The sequence below is a fragment of the Rhineura floridana genome, chromosome 21 (assembly GCF_030035675.1).
Source record: "Rhineura floridana isolate rRhiFlo1 chromosome 21, rRhiFlo1.hap2, whole genome shotgun sequence".
NCBI lineage: Eukaryota > Metazoa > Chordata > Lepidosauria > Squamata > Rhineuridae > Rhineura > Rhineura floridana.
The window spans coordinates 11,221,101-11,242,002 of NC_084500.1; the positions used below are offsets into that span (position 1 = coordinate 11,221,101).

The 20,902-nt window shown below is 43.0% G+C and overlaps 1 protein-coding gene across 1 annotated transcript in view; it reads right to left on the reverse strand.

The window, feature by feature from the left end:
* The window catches only part of KSR1 (kinase suppressor of ras 1), a 158,993-nt gene that overhangs the window by 8,272 nt on the left and 129,819 nt on the right, over nucleotides 1-20,902 (reverse strand). The window contains exons 12-19 of the mRNA XM_061604725.1: nucleotides 19,933-19,987; nucleotides 18,093-18,141; nucleotides 16,668-17,050; nucleotides 15,280-15,376; nucleotides 12,998-13,131; nucleotides 12,570-12,701; nucleotides 9,582-9,717; nucleotides 1,563-1,696 (exon numbers count right to left, since the gene is read on the reverse strand). Coding sequence (XP_061460709.1) covers nucleotides 1,563-1,696; nucleotides 9,582-9,717; nucleotides 12,570-12,701; nucleotides 12,998-13,131; nucleotides 15,280-15,376; nucleotides 16,668-17,050; nucleotides 18,093-18,141; nucleotides 19,933-19,987 — 1,120 coding nt within the window. The remainder of the gene's footprint in view (nucleotides 1-1,562; nucleotides 1,697-9,581; nucleotides 9,718-12,569; nucleotides 12,702-12,997; nucleotides 13,132-15,279; nucleotides 15,377-16,667; nucleotides 17,051-18,092; nucleotides 18,142-19,932; nucleotides 19,988-20,902) is intronic.

Consider the following 20,902-nt stretch of genomic DNA (forward strand, 5'->3'; position numbering starts at 1 on the left):
GGGGCATCCAAGGGTTAAAAACTGGCAGCGTGTGTGTGTGTGTGTGTCTGTGTGTGTGTGTGTGCATGTAGAGCAGTAGTCCGAGTTGCTGAGTGGGTTAGGAGAGAAGGAGGCATGCAAGGCAGAACCCAGCTATTGCGTCAGTAGCTACAACCTATAAGAAAAGGAGGTGAAAGGCAAACAGAGAAGAGGAGTTAGTCCACAGTTATCCACTGAAAAAGGCTGCCAAAAGGGCTAGGCAACACGTGGGAGAACGATGCCTGCATCTTTAAGAGGAGACTGCAACCGTTCATTTCCTGTCCGCACCTTGAACTATTCCCACCCACCCCGTAGATAGCCAGCAATTAAAAACAAAAGTGCCCTCTTCTTCAGCTCTTTGGGTGCCTCCCCAATTTCTAACTGAGAGCAGACCATTTTGTGTGCTGCACTACCAGCAAGATATGCTCTTCTCAACCCACAGGTGAACTCAGAGGAAGCAGTTGGCATTCTAGCTATGAGCCAATGTCCATCTCACAGAGGCGGTGAGAGGTTAGGACCCAGGGGTGCTTAGCCCATCTCCTTGGTGGTGGGCAGAACTATAACCTAAAAAGCCTGCAGGTGATGGCTGCACGCTCTGCTCCTTCCCACTGACATCATTCTCCCATTGAGGGACAGGTAATGAGACACAGCCAGCTCTAAGCCAGGAGCATCTAATGGGAGGCAGAGAGTGTGTTTCTGTGCATAGGTGCTGGCGTCAAGAATCGGCATAGGCAGGCATCTGCCAAGGGCCCACTGGCAAGAGCTCCTGGGACCGGCTCCTCCCTTCTTCACCATTGCAACTTACTCGCTCACCTGCCCTCCTGCAATGACTTAGACCACTGTTCTTCAGTCTTCGGTCCCCAGATGTTGTCAGACTACAACTCCCATCAACCACGGCCAATGGCCAAGAATGACGGGAGCTGTAGTCCAACAACGTCTGGGGCCCCAAGGTTGAAGACCAGTGACCTAGACAACAGGGGGCCACTGCCTGTTTACTCATGGGTTCTCAGTCTGGCAAACAAGCAAGCAGTTGAAATGACAGGGAAGAGGAGCGGTTGGCGATAATGACAGTGAGAAGAAAGACTGACCGAAGGAGTGCCCCCCCCAAAAAGGGTGTCATGCTCAAGAACAATCAGCTCAACCACTGTAAACCATGGTTTGCAGAGGGATCCAACACTGTGCCCTGCAGATGCTGTTAGACTACACCTCTCATTTGCTCCAGCCAGCGTGGTCAATGGCTAGGGATGATGGGAGCTGGAATTCAACAACATCTGGATGTCACCATGTTGGCTTCCCCTGCAAACCATGGTTTACAGTGTACGAGCTTACTTACTGTGATCTTATGCCATGCCAACTGGACATACTCCCAGGTCCAACACACACAGAACTGCAGTGTTAGTGTGTTAAATGAAAACATGCCTGAGCCTACAGAAGTTCTTGCCCCGTGGGAAATGTTTATTTGGTCACCAACCGGCAGATAAAGGAAACACAATTTCTGGAAGCAACTCAGGTACAAGTTGACAAAGACACAGGACAATACGTACTCGGCTGATTTCCAGAAATGTCCTGGATGAGAGAGCCTCCGGTTGAGTTTTGGCAGTTTTTCAAGCATTTCCATCAAGAGGGTGAAGCTGGGCCGCTCATCAACATCAAAAGACCAACATGCGGAGAGTATTTCCTAAAAAAGATAGCATTGTGTTTTTACAGCCAGTTACATTACCAATTTCGGCTTGCAGGTGGATGCGGGCAAGGCTAGACATTGAAAAGTGGCTTGGGAGAGTGTGACCATTTGGACGGAGGACCACTCAAAGTGGACAAAGTGCAAAAGCTGCTTTCATGGCTTGTCATGATGGGGGAAGCGCAAAGAGCTTGTGCTTCTGAGACAATCTAGCCAGTGACTAGACCTCCAGTTGTGGACCAGACATTACTCCAGGCATGGGGAGCCTCTGGTCTGTGGGCCTAGTGGGAGCCCCAGTTCGTTTCCCCCAAAACCACGCCCAGCTGCCCTGCACCTGACATTGTATTTATTTTACTTATTTATTGAAATTTTTCTAATCCGCACTTTCATGCAAGATATTGAGGCTGTATAAAATCAGTAAAAATATCCATAATTAAAAGCATAAATAAAACACCAGCAAACACCGGTTGGTTAAAAAAAAAAGTTCATATTATGGAGGCCTGTCTAAACAACACTGTTTTCAGAAGACATCTTAACGAAGGCAGGGATGGTTCCTGATGAATGTCTACTGGCAGGGAGTTCCACAGGGCAGGGCCCACCACACTAAAGGCTCCGTCCCTTGTAAAGGCCAGCTGAGCCTCAGGGGAATCTCCAGAGGTGGCCCCATCAGAGGATCTCAACGATCAAGCTGGAGCATAAGGCATCAGGTGCTCCTTAAGGATGTCAGGTATGGGACAGGTAGAGATGCGTTTGCCAATGAATGAACAAGAGCCAGAAAGTGCACTCCCAGTTCTTCCTTGGCAAGGGAGGCTTGCTGTCACCACCAATCACCAGACTGGCGGTGACTTAAGTCTGCTGGGATCGGTGACTTCAAGCCCCTGTTCCAGCCATACTGCAAAGGAAAAATCACAGTGATCCCAGGTGATGAGCAGCGGGGCAGAGACAAAGTGGCTTGTTGGGATAGGGCAAGCCAGGCCCTGGCCTGCCGGGCAGATCCAGTTAGCCACCCGTGTTTTATTCAGCCACTCCCAGCTGCAGACCTTAGCACCAGGTGTGGGGAACCTTTGGCCCTCCAGAAGTTGCTGAGCTGCAACTCCCATCAGCCCTATAGCAAGCAATGGCCAATGGCTAGGGATGATGGGAGTTGTAGTTCAGCAACATCTGGAGGACCAAAAGTTCCCCACACCTGCCTTATCTTTGGGGCTTGCACAGAAATGCAGTCACGAGATGGATGGGCACCAGGTGTGGAGTCCCTCCAGATGTTGAACCAATGATTGGATGTTAGAACAAATTAAACCAGAACTATCACTACAATCTAAAATGATGAAACTGAGGTTATCATACTTTGGACACATCATGAGAAGACACGATTTGATTATTTGAAGGAAATATATCTGAGAATATTTTTTTTTATTTTGGATTAAATTTTTTTTTTTTGAACGAATCTGCTGTTCGTGTATCTTACTAACTGCTGGATGCTGAGAACTCGATTTGTTTTACATTCCTGAATGTGCTGGAGATAAGAACTGTGTTGGTTAAACAGGGCTGGAATATTAACTTTTTTGTTGCTGGGAGAAAAGAAACTATTTGCCTCTACATTGGCTAATAATAGAAAAGGTTTTTTTTTTTTCAAGAATGACAACTAGGAAAACAGCCAAAGTTTTGGAGCGAAGAGTTTCAATTGATACACAGGAAGGGATGGACATGTTCCAGAAAATTATGGAGGGATTTAGTGATTTTAAACAAGAGTTGAAACAAGAGATGAAACAGGACAGACAACAATTTAAAGATGAATTTTGCAATATGAAAAAGGATTTTAAAGATTTACAAGATCATATTAAAACAGAAGTGGGTGAGATTAAAAATAACATTGGGCAATTAACACAGGATGTAAAAAGTGTTAAAGATAAGGTGCAAACCTTAGAGAATAGAATAGATATTACAAATATGGAATTGGAAAAAAATTTGGACTATATTGCTGTTATGGAACTTAGAGATAAAGAACATTGCTTGAGATTCCATGCAATCCCTGAGGAAACAGGTGAAGATATCAGAGAGAAAATTGTTAATGTTTTGGCAAAATCCTTCGACAGGAACGAAGATCGGATGGAATTTGAAATAGACAAAGTTTATAGAATTAATTCCAAATATGAAACAATAAAAAAAATCCCAAGAGATGTGCTTGTTTATTTTTTAAAAAAGAGGACCAGAGATATGGTTTTGCAACATCATTTTAACAATGTCTTCAAAATTGACGGTAAAGAAATACAGGTGATGAAGGAAATTCCTGTTAGGCTTCTACGTAAGAGAAAAGATTACGCTTTCTTCACAACTTAAACAATGTAAAATTCAATTTAGATGGGATGTTCCAGAGGGAGTGATTTTTACATTTAGACAACAGAAGTATCGATTAAATACTGTTCAAAAAGCAAGGGATTTCTTGAGAAAAGCTTCAAAAGACATGGAAGAAGATAAACTCAAAGATATGGATATAATTCCTGGGAAACAAAGTCAACAGAAACAGGTAGAGGAAGAAAAGGATGATGATGGATCAAAGGGAGCAACAGGCACAGACTTTTCTAAAATACATGCTTAAAAATGGATTACAAATATCTAACTTGGAATATAAATGGAGCTAATTCGTCGCAGAAGAGAAAGAAAGTATTTCATTATTTGAAAAAATTAAAATTGGATATAATTTGTTTACAGGGAACTCATATTAAGAAGAAAGATTCTAAATATTTAATTTGTAAAAATTGGGGTGAAGAATTTATTTCGGCAGGATTAAAAAAAAATGGTGTGGTTCTTTATATTAATTCACAATTGTCTCCTAAACTGATATTATTGGATGATAGTGGCAGATTTGTGGGAGTTGAAATCACCATTCAGGGTACAAAAATTTTGATAGTGGGCATTTATGCTCCTAATGAAGATAAAACAAGGTTTTATACTGGACTTATGGAAAAGAAAGAAAACATTTTTAAAAGCTAGGATGGAGGACGGCGTTTTTGGGAGTCACGAAGATCAGGTCCTGAAAAAGCTGAAGAAGAGCCAATTTGTGTCCTTTCAAATTGAGACTGTCTTACTTCCGGAGCAGAGCATATCTAGTATAAAAAACCTGGCTGTATGAAGTTCTCTGATCATGACTCATTTAAATGTTTTTTTCCTTTTCTTTTAATAATGTTATTTATTTAATTTTGAGAATTGCATTATTTTATTGATGTATGTATTGCTATATTGTATTATTGTATTTATATATTTTGATTGCTTTATTGTATGTACACCGCCCAGAAAGCCCTTGGGCTTAGGGCGGTATATAAATTAAATAAAATAAATAAATAAATAAAAACTATCAGAGTTTGCATATGATCATTGGTGTGTCATGGGTGATTGGAATGGGGTAATTTCACCAAAAATGGATAGACTTTCTGAGAAAAATATTAAAGAGACACAGGGCAAATTGCCGAAGATCTGTTTCGAAGTGATGGAAAATTTAGAATTGGTGGATGCTTGGAGATATATAAATGACAATGCAAAGGAATTTACTTACTTTTCAGAAAGACATAAAACATTTTCGAAGATTGATATGATTTGGATGTCTAAAAATTTAGTGAAAGATATTTCCAAGATGGATGTGTTACCAAAAACCTTTTCGGATCATAATCCAGTGATATTGACTTTAAAAAAAAAAAATCTTGGATTTAGATGGAGACTAAATGAATCTTTATTACAGAATGATAAAATAGTGCAGGAATGTAAGAAGAAATTAAAAGAGTTTTTTGAACACAATTTACATAAAGGAAAAGATGAAAATATTGTTTGGGATACAAGTAAAGCATTTATGAGGGGATATTTTATTGAATGTAATTCTGAATTAAAAAAGAAGAAACAACAGAAAATGCAATTGATCTTGGAAGAAATAAAACAAAAAGAGGAAGAATTGAAAAAGAATCCAACTAAAGCTTCTATTGTAAATCAAATTAAAATGTTACAGAAACAAGTGTCAATGTTGACAGTTAGAGAAATTGAAAGGAAATTAAATTTTGCTAAACAAAGGACTTTTGAATTTGCAAATAAACCGGGGAAATTGCTAGCATATAAATTAAGAAAAGAACGACAAAAAAATCTTATTTTAAAGATACAAGAAGGAGATGAGATGTTGACAGACAATTTAAAAATCCAAAGGGTTTTCCATCAATATTATTCAACTTTGTACAAGTGTCAGGAAATTCCCTCAGAAAAAATAGAAGAGTATATATCCAAACAGAATTTGCCCAAAATTACAGATCTTCAGAGACAAGCTATTAATGGTCCTATTACGTCAAGAGAAATATCTGAGGCTATAAGTAAAATTAAATTAGGAAAGGCGCCAGGTCCGGATGGACTATCAGCAATGTATTACAAATGCTTGGAAGAGGAACTTTTACTACCTTTACAGTATACAATGAATTCTATTTTACAAGAGGGGAAGATACCGGATAGTTGGAAAAATGCCAATATAACATTAATACCTAAAGAGGAGCAGGATTTAACTAAAACAAAAAATTATCGGCCAATATCTTTACTGAATAATGACTACAAAATTTTTACAATGATTTTGGCTGAAAGAATGAAAATAATATTGCAACAATTTATTCAGGAAGATCAAGCGGGGTTTTTACCTAAAAGACAATTACGTGATAACGTCAGGAATGTTTTGAATGTGTTGGAATATCTAGAACAATGAAATGACATACAAGCTGCTTTGATTTTCTTGGATGCTGAGAAAGCATTTGATAATTTGAATTGGAAATTTATGTTTAAAGTTCTAGAGCAAATGGACTTTGGAGATAATTTTATAAAATGGATCAGATCGATTTATACATCACAGAAGGCACAGATAATTGTCAATGGGGATTTAACGGACTCATGTGAAATACAAAAGGGTACAAGACAGGGATGTCCATTGTCCCCCCTTCTATTTATTCTGGTTTTAGAAGTGCTGCTTAGAGACATAAGGCAAGACAAAAGGATTTCGGGAATAAAGATAAAAAAAGAGGAATATAAATTGAGAGCATTTGCTGATGACTTGATAATTGTATTAGAAAATCCCTTGGAAGGAATCAAAGTATTGATGGATAAATTAGAAGAATTTGGACCATTAGCAGGATTTAAGATTAATAATCAAAAAACGAAGATGCTGGTGAAAAATTTATCTTTAAGAGATCAAAAAGAGTTAATGGAGAAGATAGATTTTAAAATAGAAGAAAAGGTGAAATATTTAAGTATCATTATGACAAATAAAAATTCAAAGTTGTTTCATAATAATTATGAAAAACTATGGACAGAGATTAAGAAAGATTTGTTAAGATGGGATAAATTACAGTTGTCATTAATGGGTAGAATATCTGTAATAAAAATGAATGTATTGCCGAGAATGATGTTTCTATTTCAAACAATACCTGTCATATCCTCTGATCTACCTTTCAAACAATGGCAAAAAGATATTTCTAAATTTGTTTGGCAGGGGAAAAAACCAAGAGTTAAATTTAAATTATTACAAGACGCCAAAGAAAGAGGAGGGCTGGGATTACCAAATTTGAGACTTTATTTTGCTGCTTGTTGCTTAGTCTGGATAAAGGAATGGATTCTATTGAGGAATAAAAGATTATTGGATTTGGAGGGTCACAACCTGAAGTGGGGATGGCATGGATATCTATGGTATGATAAAGTAAAAGTTAATGTGGATTTTAATAATCATTTTATAAGACGTCCTTTGTTGAATATATGGAATAAATACAAAACAAGGTTTTTTTCGAAAATACCACTATGTGTTTCAAGTCAAGAAGCATTTTATAGAAATGGCTGGAAAAGAGAAATGGTTAACTTACCAAGAACTATTAGAAAATGTGCATGGTGAATATATAATGAAAGAGAGAGAACAACTAATAAAGGAAGGATATAGTTCACAATGGTTTGCCTATTTACAATTGTTAGAAAGATTTAAAATGGACAAGAAAATGTATGGGTTTGAAATAAATAAATCTGATTTTGAAATAGGTTTGTGTACAAATGATGAATGCATAATTGCAAAAATGTATAAATTTTTATTAAAAATGGACATGGAAGAAGAACAAGTAAAAGAGTGTATGGTTAAGTGGGCAAAAATTTTTGGTTATAATATACAAATGGATCAATGGGAAAATATGTGGAAAAAAGGTTTGAAATTTACATTATGCTATAATCTTAAAGAAAATTTTTATAAAATGATGTATCGTTGGTATATGACTCCAGAAAAGTTGTCAAAAATGTATAGCAATGTTCCTAATGTATGTTGGAAATGTAAACAACAAGAAGGATCTTTTTATCATATGTGGTGGTTGTGTAAACAGGCAAAATTATTTTGGGCACAGATAGGTAGGATGATGCAAAAAATCTTAAAGATAAATATTCAGTCAAAACCAGAATTTTTTTTATTGGGTTTTATGGATAAACAAAAGGAAAAGAAATATGGAAGAATAATATTATATATGATCACGGCAGCAAGATTACTATATGCACAAAAGTGGAAAATGGAATCGATACCAACAATGGAAGAATGGCTATTGAAATTAATGGACTTAGTAGAGATGGACAAATTGACATGCCTTCTCAGAGAAAAAACGACAGATACATTTCTTAAGGAATGGAAGCCTCTTTTGGACTTTGTTGAAAGAAAAAAATGAAATGATGATAATGGGATTTGACGATTAATTAAGATAGACTTTGGAAAAAAGTGAATTTCGTATGTTCTAGGAGACAGGTTTGATATATATTATATACTTATAGCTGATCTGTAACAAATCGGAAGTCAAGTTTTTCTTTTTTTTTTCTGTATTGTTTTTGTTGTATTTGTATTTGTTTTTATAAAAATTTGAATAATAAAAAAAAATATTATAAAAAAAAGAGAAGACACGATTCACTAGCAAAGACAATAATGCTGGGAAAAACAGAAGGGAGTAGAAAAAGAGGAAGGCCAAACAAGAGATGGATTGATTCCATAAAGGAAGCCACAGACCTGAACTTACAAGATCTGAACAGGGTGGTTCATGACAGATGCTCTTGGAGGTCGCTGATTCATGGGGTCGCCATAAGTCCCAGTCGACTTGGAGGCACATAACAACAACAACATCCTTAACCATTAGCCATGCCAATGGCTGGCCCAAGACATGTTGGTGTCTGAGTCAAAGGACAAGATGGCACCCCGCTCCTACCCAACCATTCCACGTGCAGAAGCCAGACTGGCAGTTGGCTCTTGCTTCAAGACTGGCGATGGAAGAGCGTCCACCACACCTGTGGACATTAGAAGGCAGAAGCCTGGCCATACGGCATATACAGCGATGACCTCTGAACACCTTGCCTCTATTCCCTTTCCCAGCATCCACCGCCTGAGGTGGGCTCCTCGCTCTGCCTAATGGTTACGGATGTCAGAGAACTGTGACGAAAATGGAAGCAGGAATTGCTGATTTGTCCCATGTTCGGAATAGAAATGGATCCAGCAAATCCTGTCAGTATTCACTGCTGTGGTTCCTTTCAGCCCGCAAAAGACATGTGATTGACTATGTATTTTCCCACATTTGCGTTGCACTTCCTTTTTGTTGAAATGAATGAGGTGGAATAATGTAATGACTGCATAATTTGGGTAATTAATTAAGTACTTAAAATACAACATTTCACCACAGCAGATAGAGAGACAAATCACGTCGTGTGGGGCAGAAGGCGAACTGCAGCAGGACAGAAACAGCGCTGCCAGCAACGAATACAGGGCAGAACGGAAAACAATGCCTTCTTCCATCCCTACGAGGGGCCGGCTTTAGTGGTTGATGTGCTAGTATGCCAACTTGCGGAAGAATCCGTATCTACTTACGCCAACTTCTTTCCCCAAGCTACTTGTGGAGAGGACCTGCTTCACGCCCTCGCCGCTCCCAATCTGCCAGATCAATGCCTCTGCCGGCTGGTTCCTAAATGGCCACTCTCTGGCTTGGAGCTCGTACCACACGGTCCTGAGAGGCAAAAGAAGGAGAGAGTAAAACTCTGCAACAGAGATGCCCTACAAAACAGGAAATCTATCACTATATTTGTTTCACAGAGCTGGAATTCCCAGAGAGGGAAAGAGGGGTTGTTAAACCACTCCGGGAACAGGGGGAGTCCTAACAACTCTCAGCACCCACAACGAACTCCAGTTCCCAGGGTTCTTTGGGGGAAGCTGTGACTGTTTAAAGTGGTACCACAGTGCTCGGTGGTGTAGTCATCCAGGGTCTCAGGGGGTCTTAGACCTCTTACTTTTTTGGGAGTAGGTTCTCCCTACGAGCCAATCAGCATGAAAAGGGAGTATGTTTGCCACTGAGAAGAGTCTTCTTGCATGCTTCCTTGTCCTTTCTTGCTGATTGGAGCCAATCAGAGTGAAAGGAGGTGAGAAGACTCTTTTTAGTAGCTAACACTCTGCTTTTTCACGCTTATCATCTCTTAAGGATGTCTGTTGTTGTGGGAGAAGGCATTAACAAGGATCTCATTCTCAACCCAGCAGCAAAAAAAAAGAGGGAGGGGTGTGGTTGTGACTAACATGAAGGGACCCTGCACTTCTGAATTTGCCACGGCACTACTATCAGTGCTTTAAATGTAAGGTCCAGATGAGGCCTCAGCATGCTGAAATGCTTCCAGCAAAGGAGAGCGCACCCGCTCCTGAGGCAGTCTGAGCAACTGGCAGCTTTTCCTGAAAATAAATTTAACTGAAATCGGATTCTTTTGCAACTTCCACCCGCTAGTTCCAGTCACATCCTCCGGAGCAACAGAGTGCTTGACATTTTCAAAAATAAATAATGAGGAAGCTGAAAGCTCATGAGGGGAGGAGGGGAAAAGTCTTCAAAATGTCACCAAGTGACCTTTTGGCCTGCAACTGTGAAGGGGTTACTCACATGAACTCAAAGAAAGTTCACCTGAATGTGTTTCTTGAGTTAACAACACATCCGCACTGGACATTTAAAACACTATGATACTGCCTTGACAGTCATGGCTTTCCCCCAAAGAATCCTGGGAACTGTAGTTTATTAAGGGTGCTGAGAGTTGTCAGGAGACCCTGATTCCCTTCCCGGAGCTACAAATCCCTGGGAAGAGGGATGGATTGTTAAACCACTCTGGGAATTGTAGCTCTCTGACAAACCAACCACAGGTTCCCAGGATCCTTTGGGGAAGCCAAAACTGTTACAGTGCTTGAAATGTATGGCGTGGATGTGACCAAGCCTATGTCAGAACAGCTCTAAAATAGGTTTTCCAAGAGCCTTTAGTTTTGCCCTTTAAAAATGGGGGGGAGGAAGGAAAACCAGTATTGATATATTAACGGCCAGGGCGTTTTGGCCAGAACCAGCCTTCCTTAAGGGCTTTTCTGCCAAATCATCATCATAAATCATCATCATAATGTTTTTTTTAAAACAAATGTGATTTTAATAAACATTATTAACATACTATCCCACAGCACAGGGGAAGGGAACCTCAGACCTGGGAGCCAAATGCGGCCCTCCAAGCCTTTCCATCCAGCCCTCGGATTCTCTTCAGGCCACACCATCTCCCCAGGTGACATTCCTTTGCGCCCTCCTTGAGTGGGAGTGCCTGGCTGGGATGCGTCCTGGAACTTTTGCTTGCCTGGGTGGAGGATAGCCAGTGTGAGTGTGCGTAGAAACTAGCCTGCTGCACAAAGGTGACATGGACATTTGTTGCTCTGCCCACTTCTGCCCACCACTGGCATGCGGCCCTCACAAGGTTGCCCAAAAGAGAACGTGGCCCTCAGGCTGAAAAGGGGTCCCCCAACCTTGTCACGGCAGAATCCGCCATCCGTATATTTTTCCTGCGCATATCTTTCTTTCCTTAACAGCTTTCAAGGTTCTCCTTAGGCTGTGTATGTGCATAGCCTTTGAAACGCACAGGGGTCATTTTTCCACAGTGTGCTTTTGCACTTTGCCATTGCACACACCTTCACGCAATAACGGCTACTACTGTCCATTTTGTCTGTACGCACAGACGGGTGTGCTGTCAAAGTCCCCTCCCCTCAATTAGTGTTTCCACAGACCTTTTTTTAAAAAATAAAATAAAATCTCAGTCTTTCAAAAGAGAAGGACTGGAAACTGGCGCACTGATATACTCATATACAGATATCCATCAATATACAGAGGCAGCTAAGTGACTGTGCTGCTTCTTAGTTTGCTCATTTCTTTCATAGACCAATTAAACACGGCGAGGGGGAATGGCACAGCCCTGCAGGGTCAGGAGGTTTGCCCCAACAGGACATGATCTGAGAAAGCGCTTGAGAAGGGCATTCTCGGCACAAAACGGATTATAACCGCTCCAGCAGAATGTGCTTCTGATTGACAAATAGGGCGGGACAGGGATGACATGGGGATGACATTGTGTGTCCAGCACCCCAAAAAGGCGTTTGCATCAAGTACTGAACACACATTATCGCGCAGTGTGTACATGACCTTCGCTTCAGCTGCCTCCTTGTGCCTCTAGGGCAGACTGCACTCAGCCACAGAAACAAAATACCCTCTGCAGATCCTCAGAGCATGGATGGAGATCTATATCTTTGGGACCCACCTTATCCTGCTGACTGTAACTTGTTTTGAACTCTTTTTAATAATGAATCTTAAATTGTTGCAACCCGCCCCGGGACCTTATGGTGAAGGGCAGGTGAGAAATCAAATACATGATCATCTTCATCTGTGCCCCTCCAACTCCCAACAGCCCCAGCTAGCAGAGCCAATCAGCAGGGATGATGGAAGGTGTCGCCCAGCAACATCCGGAGGGCCACTGGTTACCCCATCACTGCTTTACAGGGAAGCGCAGCAGCCTTCTTGACTCTTACCCAAAGGCATAGACATCTGCTGCTTTGGAGAAAGGAAGCTTGTCTTCATCCTTCCCAGGAGCCATCTCCCGCACGATCTCTGGGGCCAGGTAGCACAGCCAATCATGGGGCAGTTTCAGCTCGTTCTCGCGCCTGACATCAGAAAGAGGGAACATTACCGGACTTACACTCTTGCCTACACAACCTGGGAATGACAAACTCAAGAGGTACAATCTACCAGGAATGAATGATCAATGGAACATCAACAGAAAAGGTATGAAATTCAGGAGTGCATCACTGGGGGTGGGGGCTTCTGCAAGGGGCATAGCTCAGTAGCACAGCATCTGCTTTGAATGTAGAAGGTCTCCTATTCAGTCCCTGGCATCCCTGGTTAAAGAGGATCAGGTGGTAAGCAGGAGGCTGGGAAGATGGAATAACAAAAGACTTACCTTCCCTCCTGAACCACGCCAGAAATTCCAAACAGACCAAAGTCTGTGATCACAACTTTTCCATTTTCATAGAAAACGTTCTTGGACTTGAGATCTTTATGGACAATCCCTTTGGCGTGGAGGTATCCCATGCCCTGGAAAACATCAGCCCATATGTTAGCTTTTTGCAGGTAGATCTTCTGTTCTGGGCCAGGTACCTGATCAAGCCCTTGCCTCCTCCATTCCTAGACCCCTGCGTTATCTAATACTTCCTTCCCTTTCTGCCTGTCTTACATACTCCTGTGATAGTTCAGCCAATGGCAATCAGAGACTTTTATGCCTGGGCCCTCTGTGACATCAGGGCAGACCAACCAATCACAGCTACAGACTTTGGCAGCACCCAATCCCTTTGTAATGGACTAAGACAGGGGTTCCCTAATTGCAGACCATGGACCATCAGTGGCCAGCGAGCTTTATTCAGGTGCTCCATAGGGTTTCTGTGGATTTGTTAAAGATGGGAGACGGCACATGCATCACACCGAATATTCACATTGATTTTTAACTGTATTTTTTATTGCTTCTTTCATTTCTTATATTGGATTACAATTTGAGTCCCTACGGATTTACAGAATTACAGCAAAATCATTAAGTGCTCCACCAAGACCCTCAGAAATTTTCAAGTGGTCCACGGGGAAAACGTTTGGGAACCACTGCACTTAAGAGACTCATTTATTTACCAATTAGTTTGCAGGCTCAATTCAAAGTGCCGGTTTTGATCTAGAAAGCCTTTTGCAAACTCAGCACCTCAAGGGCCGCCTCTCCTCACTTGAACTGACCTGGACCAAGCGTCCTTCACCTGAGGCCCTTCTCCATGTGCCCTCTCCAAGGGAGGTACAGAGGGTGGCAATACGGAAACAGGCTCCTTGCCTGTGGAAAGCTCTCCCAAAGGAGGCGTACCTGGCACCATTGCTATCTATTTTTAGGTGCCAGGCACAAACCTTCCTTTTTACCCAGGAGATTGGCCCTGGACTTGAAGGGCTTTAGGTACCGGCAGCCTCGTTTAGCGTGGCAGGTTTTGCAAAACCTGTCACTTATCTGTACCGATGGGCTTTTAGGTTTTTTTTAAAAAAATGGTTTGTTACAATTGGTTTTGGCTTTTTGTTGTTGTGACTATGGGTCACATTTGAAAAGAAAGCAGCTAATAAATATTATCATCTCGTGTTTATACCCTTTCTTTGTATAAAAAAATCCCAGAGTGGATCACAAAATACATAAAATAAAATGCCAAATACACAAAACTAAAAGTAACAGATCAAAGTCATTAAAACCAATATTTCCAATAGATTGTTTGCTGAATTGCATTGTTTGCAACTTCGCAAGGACCCAAAGGCCCACGTGAAAAAGTGTGCCTTAAACACCTTGCTGAAGTAGGGAAGACGCCTGATGCATCTCCAGCAACACTGAGTTTCATAAGGAGGGTGCCACAACTGAAAAGGCCCTTGCCTGAGTTGTCCCTCCCAAGCACTGCTTAGGGAGGGGATCACATGGAGGGTCGCCTCCAAAGATCTGAGCTGCTGGGCTGGCACGTAATGGGAGAATCGCTCAAGCACTTACTTGGGTCCTAAGCCACTTAGGACCTTGTTAGCCAACATCAATACCTTGAAGTGTCTTCTAACTATTTACAGCCCCCTTTGTGATCAACTAGGAAAACTCACAAGCAGTTTACATTACAGTACCAAATATACAGCAGCAGTAGCACTGAAAAATATTTGTTTACCCATTCCACTAAAAATTATTCAACAGTCTCAACAAGGAGTTAAAGCACCCCATGCCTAAGTCTTTAGCAGCCTTCAGAAAGTTGAGTTGGAAGAAGCCCGCCCAGAGAGAGGGATCCACAACTGTGGAGAACACAATGAACAAAAAGAGCCCACACAAAAGAGTCCCTGTACTGGCAGATCCGACCTTCTAAAGAAAGTGGGGCTAACCTGTGGTCCTCCGGATATTGCTGGACTATTACTGAACTACAACTCCCATGATCACTTTGGCCATACTGGCTGGGGCTGATGGGAGTTGGAGTCCAAGCACATCTGGAGGGCACTAGGTTCCTCACCATTATTCTAAAGTTCACAAGAGAGAGAAAAAGAAGGAGGGGTGGCTCCACCCACTTTGGTATCTGGCTCCACCCACCATTGTCTCCAGCCCCCAACTGACCTCCCATAGGTCAATGGCCCTTTGTAAACAGTAGGTGCCCTACACAGGGCATCAGCTTACACAAGGTGGATCCTTTATCAAATGCTTCTTACCTTAATGATCTCCTGGGCTATCTGCCTGGTCTTGTTTATATCCAAAGATATTTTAGGGTCCCTTACAAATGAATGAAGTGTTCTTCCTTTGCAGAAACTAAGGCAGACAAATGAGTTAAGAAGAAGAAAACAACAACCATTTTTGATGAGCAAATAGTATCAGGAATGGCTATGCCCACTTCATACTATTCTGTCATAGCCCCCTGGCTGACGGAACCAACAGATCCATAGGCAGGGAGTTAAAAGGACAGAGTTTAGAATCCAAGAGGTATAAGACAACTGCTCCATTGTCAAAATTAACCCTGGTTGCCTTCAAAGCGCTGCTTGCAGCCAGAGTTAGGAGGTGGTTTGCAACCTCGGTTAAAAGGATAACCACAGTTCTGTGACCAGGATCTCCAGATTCTGTTTTCAGAATAAGTGATGTATGGGTTCATATTTACAAAATTGTTTTACCGCTCATTAGCAAGGTCCCAAAGCAGTTTACAATAAAACCAAATAACAACATATTGAAATTACATCATATTAAAACAAAATTAAAACTCTATATCCAAACAAGAAATTCAAAACAGCAAGCAATATAAGCACCAGAACACCAGCATACAATATCAGCACAATCAATAAACTTTTTTAAAAAGATCCCATTAAAATTATCCAAGATTCTCATCAACGATACAGTGCTGCTTCACTCACATCAGAGATTCCAAATTTTAGCTACCCCAATGGCAAATAAAATTGTACAGGTTATTTAAAATATTTTCATACTGCAGTTCCTCGAAACTGATTTTAGGGAGGTTTAAAGCAAGGTTTTAACACAAATACAAACACAGAGATAACATAAAACTACATATCAAATACTCTTCTCTGTCCTTTTCTTTTGCTATTGCTAGCTTAGGGCACAATCCAAACCCAAGATCTGCCAGGATGAGTGAGTTCAGATCTGGTAGATCTCTGGCTCACCCGACTGAATCCTCGGTCAGCTGGGCTATGCCAGAAACACACCGGCTTCACTTGCTCATCTGGGGCTCAGCCGGCTGAGCCAAGACCGGCATAACTTATGTTGGCGTAAGGCCCCAAAAATGGGTGTTAAGGGGGAATGGGAGGGACAGGACTGGGGGGCTTCATGCTTTTGCCATTCAGCTCAGTCAGGTGACCTGGCAACCCGGCTGAAGTCACATTAGCAGAAAGGGTGGTTTAAGTCACACTCATGTTTTATAGGCTTGTTTTTCCTCTGTCAGGCTTGGGCCAGCTCAGCTGGTATAAAATAAAAGATAAGACCAGCAGCCACAACTTTAAGATGCAATTAAGAATTGCCGAACTAACAGAGCCCTATTAGGGCTAAATTTAAAAAGTGACTGGGAACATGCAAAAACAAACATTAAGATCCTTACCTTGTAATGATTGCTAGGTGAGGGGGATTCATGCAGGCCCCCATGAAAAGCACCACATTCTCATGTCTGGTTTGCCTGTAATTCATCACCTCTTTCTTGAACAGTTTCAGATGGTCCTGATTATTCCCATCGATCTCCAGCAACCGGATGGCCACCTCTCCATGCCATCTCCCCCGGTAAACCTTGCCCCACCGCCCTTGGCCAATAGGATCACCCAGTTCAATCTGCTCAAAGGGGATGTCCCATTCCTGCAGGTAGACGCTGGTCTGGCTAGGGTTTCGGAACATCTTCCCTCGCCGATAGGTTCGCCGGCTCGGCAGATCATCAATCTCGTCTTCGTCATCCTCAGCTTCCGATTTGTTCGGTTCATGGTCTTCCACGTGCTTGGAAAAGAAACAGGCGACAGGAGTGTCAGCTTCTGAACTCTGGCCTCTTACACATTCTCCCTCTCCAGCCCTCGCAGTGGCATCCTTTAGAGCAGTGATACTTAAACAGTGTGCCCAGGCACACTGGTGCGCCCTAAGAGGTGGCTAGGTGTGCCTCAAATATTATGAAAGTATATTTTAAAAATGAGAAGAACCCCATTTGTATAGGGTAAGTAATAGTTTTCTATAGTTTGTTATTTTTATTCATAGCTTAAAATATATTAATATATTTTTAATTTTGTACACGAAGTGTGCCAGAAAATTTTTATATGTTTTACAGTGCGCCACAAACCAAAAAAGTTTGAGAACCACTGCTTTAGATTGTCATCCAGCGTGGCTTCATCTCCAATATCCTTGGATGCCTGCATACACACCCAGCTACCTTGTATCGTAATGCCTTTTATTTAACTCTGTGATGCAGCTGCGTTTGAGATCAGTGGAGGCTGGCGCTCATTAGGCAGACGGAGACTGATGGGGCAGTGCCCCACCTGCCCAAATGGATTAGCCTCCACTGCATCAGAATACTGGGTACTATTCTGGTCACTCCGCATAAAAAATGATATCATAAAACATCAGGAAAAACTTCCTGTCTGTTAGCAGTGGTCTGACAATGGAGGTGGTGAGCTCTCCAAACTGGAGGCATTCAAGAGGCAGCTGGACAGGCACCTGTCGGGTGTGCTTTAATTTGGATTCCTGCACTGAGCAGGGGGTTGGACTCAATGACCTTATAGACCCCTTCCAACTCTACGATGCTATTCTATTATAAAGCTACAAAAGAGCTACCCAGCTGATAAAGGAGAGTAGGATCACCTTCCCAGTGATGCAGGGATGGGGAACCTGTGCCCCCCCCTCCAAATGTTGCTGGGCAGGGTGTTCGTGCTGCCCGAGACAATCTAGTTTGCAAATGTGACCATGGACCCCAAAAAGTTGGCAACTCCAGCTATGCTAATTAATTGTTCATCCCCTCCAAAAAAACAGAACTCAACAAATGGACACTTACCTCTGTGTCACGTTCTTCAACGCCATCTGTCTCTAGGTGTTCATCGGCACTATTTGACAGCAGAAAAGGGAAATGAGTGTAGTCCAGAATGCAAGATGGCATAAACAACTGAGGGTTATGACATCACACCTTTTGGATGCTGCTCCCACGGTGCAGCAATCCGACACTCTAAGCACTACACCACACTGGCTCTCCCGTCTGGATGAGGCCCTCTGTGTTTCCATCCCCTATATTTGCCACCTGCACCACCAGCAAATCCAGCCCAATCACTCTACTGGCAAATTCAGGTGGCAAGTGCCAACAGAAACAAGGCCACCAAGTAACAAGAGGGAGGTATTAGCATGTGGCGGGGGAGAGCACCCTGACATTTGCAGAAAAAACAACAACATAAAGGGGCTACTTCCAAAAAAACCCAAAACCAAACGAAGAAGAGCCCAGTGAGGGCTGAGCATGGTCAGTAGCCACATAATATTGAATATCAATAGGAAAAGAAAAATAGAAAACTGGGTGGGTGGGGTGGAGAGATATCCTGTGGGAGTGCACCTCTGGCTGGCTTGGACACTGATGAGGAGCAAGGGTATAGTCATCCAGGGTCTCAGGGGTTCTTAGACCCCTTACCTTTTTGGGAGCAAGGTCCAGCAGGGTCCCTACATCTTCAGCCAATCGGAGGGAAAGTAGGTGAGCTGGCCATTGAGAAGATTCTCCTCAGCAGCTAACCATGCTGATTGGCTCCTAGGCGTATCTATTGTTGTGGGAGTAGGCATTAACAAGGATCTCATTCTCAATCCAGCCGCAAAAAGGGGGGGCATGGCTGTGACTAACATTAAGGGACGCTGTACTTCTGAATTTGCCACTATACCACTGATGAGGAGCACTCTTGTTGGTCAGTGAGAACACACCATAACGATTGGTTGAGGGCCCCACCGGTACCAGTCGGTGGGGCAAGGTGGTGTTGCTCACCTGCTGTAGTGAGACATCCCTGGAAGACCCACTGTAATATCGAGGAGTAAGAGTGGTATAATGCAATTGCGCCTTTCAGTGCCTATTTCTCCTACGTGCAGCCTTTGTGCCAAAGCTTCCTTGTGGCTCCCATGAGGGAGTAAGCATAGGACAGCCGAGATGACCTAATCAGGAACACCAAGTGTGGGATGTAGCAACTCACTCGTGATTAAAGCATGTGACCTCGGAAACAAGTGTCCACTAAGTAGTCTACAAAGCCTGATCAGAGTTATCACATGTGATCAGTCACATGTATGACTGACAATTGTTTCGTTACGTCAGCCTGAGTCGGCACAATGTACTGGAGCCTATGATGGGGAAAACAGGATAAAAGTCTGCCAGAGCTCAGAATGGGGAACCTTTCCACGGGCAAGGGGCATGCCATGGGCCACATCCGCTTTCATGGCGGGATTCCCAGCAACTGACGGGACAGGAGTTTCTGTACCTGCCTTTCGCTTTCTTTTTGTTGCTGTTATTTTCCCTCTCCCTCTGAATAAAATCCACGGGAAAGTAACGAACCTGGTGTGCTCGTTGCCTTGTCCGAATCCTGGAAGAACTTTCTGCCCCGGCAGAACACCTGCCTCCCCAATGCAGAAGGGAATGCGCGGGGAGCTCAGTGTGAGGCGGTCCTAGCGGCGGAGCCAATCAGATGCTCTGGCTGCTGCAACCACACCGCACTGAGCTCCTCGTGCCTCCCCCCCTCTCAGGAACTGGCAGCAAGACTTTGGCACTGGGACAGCAGGCAAGGAACACCACTCTGCCTGTGCTGCCCCATCGACTGCTGCTGGGTCCCACTTGTCAAATTAGATAAGGGACTTGATAGAAACGCACAGAGACTTACGTAGTGCTTTCGGTAGCTTCTGGAGGCTGCGATACTTGGGGGGTGTTGGGAATTTCTACAGAGAAGAGCAAAATATGGAAAAAGAGATGGAAGTTTACAGTTTAAGATTTCTGTGCTTGTTTTGCCTTTCATAACTGCAGGAATGTTCAACCATCTAGAATACTGTGTTCGGTTCTGGGCGCCTCATTTTAAGAAGGATATAGACAAGTTAGAGCAGGTTCAGAAGAGGGCGACAAGGATGATAGCCGGTATGGAGAACAAGTCTTATGAGGAAAGGTTGAAGGAACTTGGCATGTTCAGTCTGGTGAAGAGAAGGCTGAGGGGTGACATGATTGCACTCTTTAAGTACCTGAAGGGCTGTCACATAGAGGAGGGTACAGATTTGTTCTCTGCTGCCCCAGAGGGTAGGACTAGGTCTAATGGTTTTAAGTTGCAGGAGCGTAGATTCAGATTGGACATTAGAAGGAACTTCTTGACAGTAAGGGCAGTTCGGCAATGGAACCGACTGCCTAGGGAGGTGGTGGGATCCCCTTCGCTGGATGTCTTCAAGCAGAGGCTGGACAGCTATCTGCGGGAGATGCTCTAGCTGTGGATTTCCTGCTGTGAGCAGGGGGTTGGACTCGATGGCCTACAAGGCCCCTTCCAACTCTATGATTCTATGATTCTACTTCCGAAGACCAGTTGCTGGAAACCGCAGGAGCAGAGAGCACTCTTGAGGTCAGGTCCTCCTTGCGGGCTTTCTATAGGCATCTAGTTGGCCACTGTGAGGACCGGATCCTGGACCAGATGGGTCACTGGCCTGACCCAGCAAGGTCTTCTTATGTTCTTACTTAACCATGGAGAGCTAATAGGCCAATGTACACATTCAGAAGAATCCCATGGTGCAGCTCTCCTTAGACTGTACCACTTCAGACTATGGGGAATCATATCCACCACGTAACCTTCTCCACAGAAGTAGAATGCTAGGCTG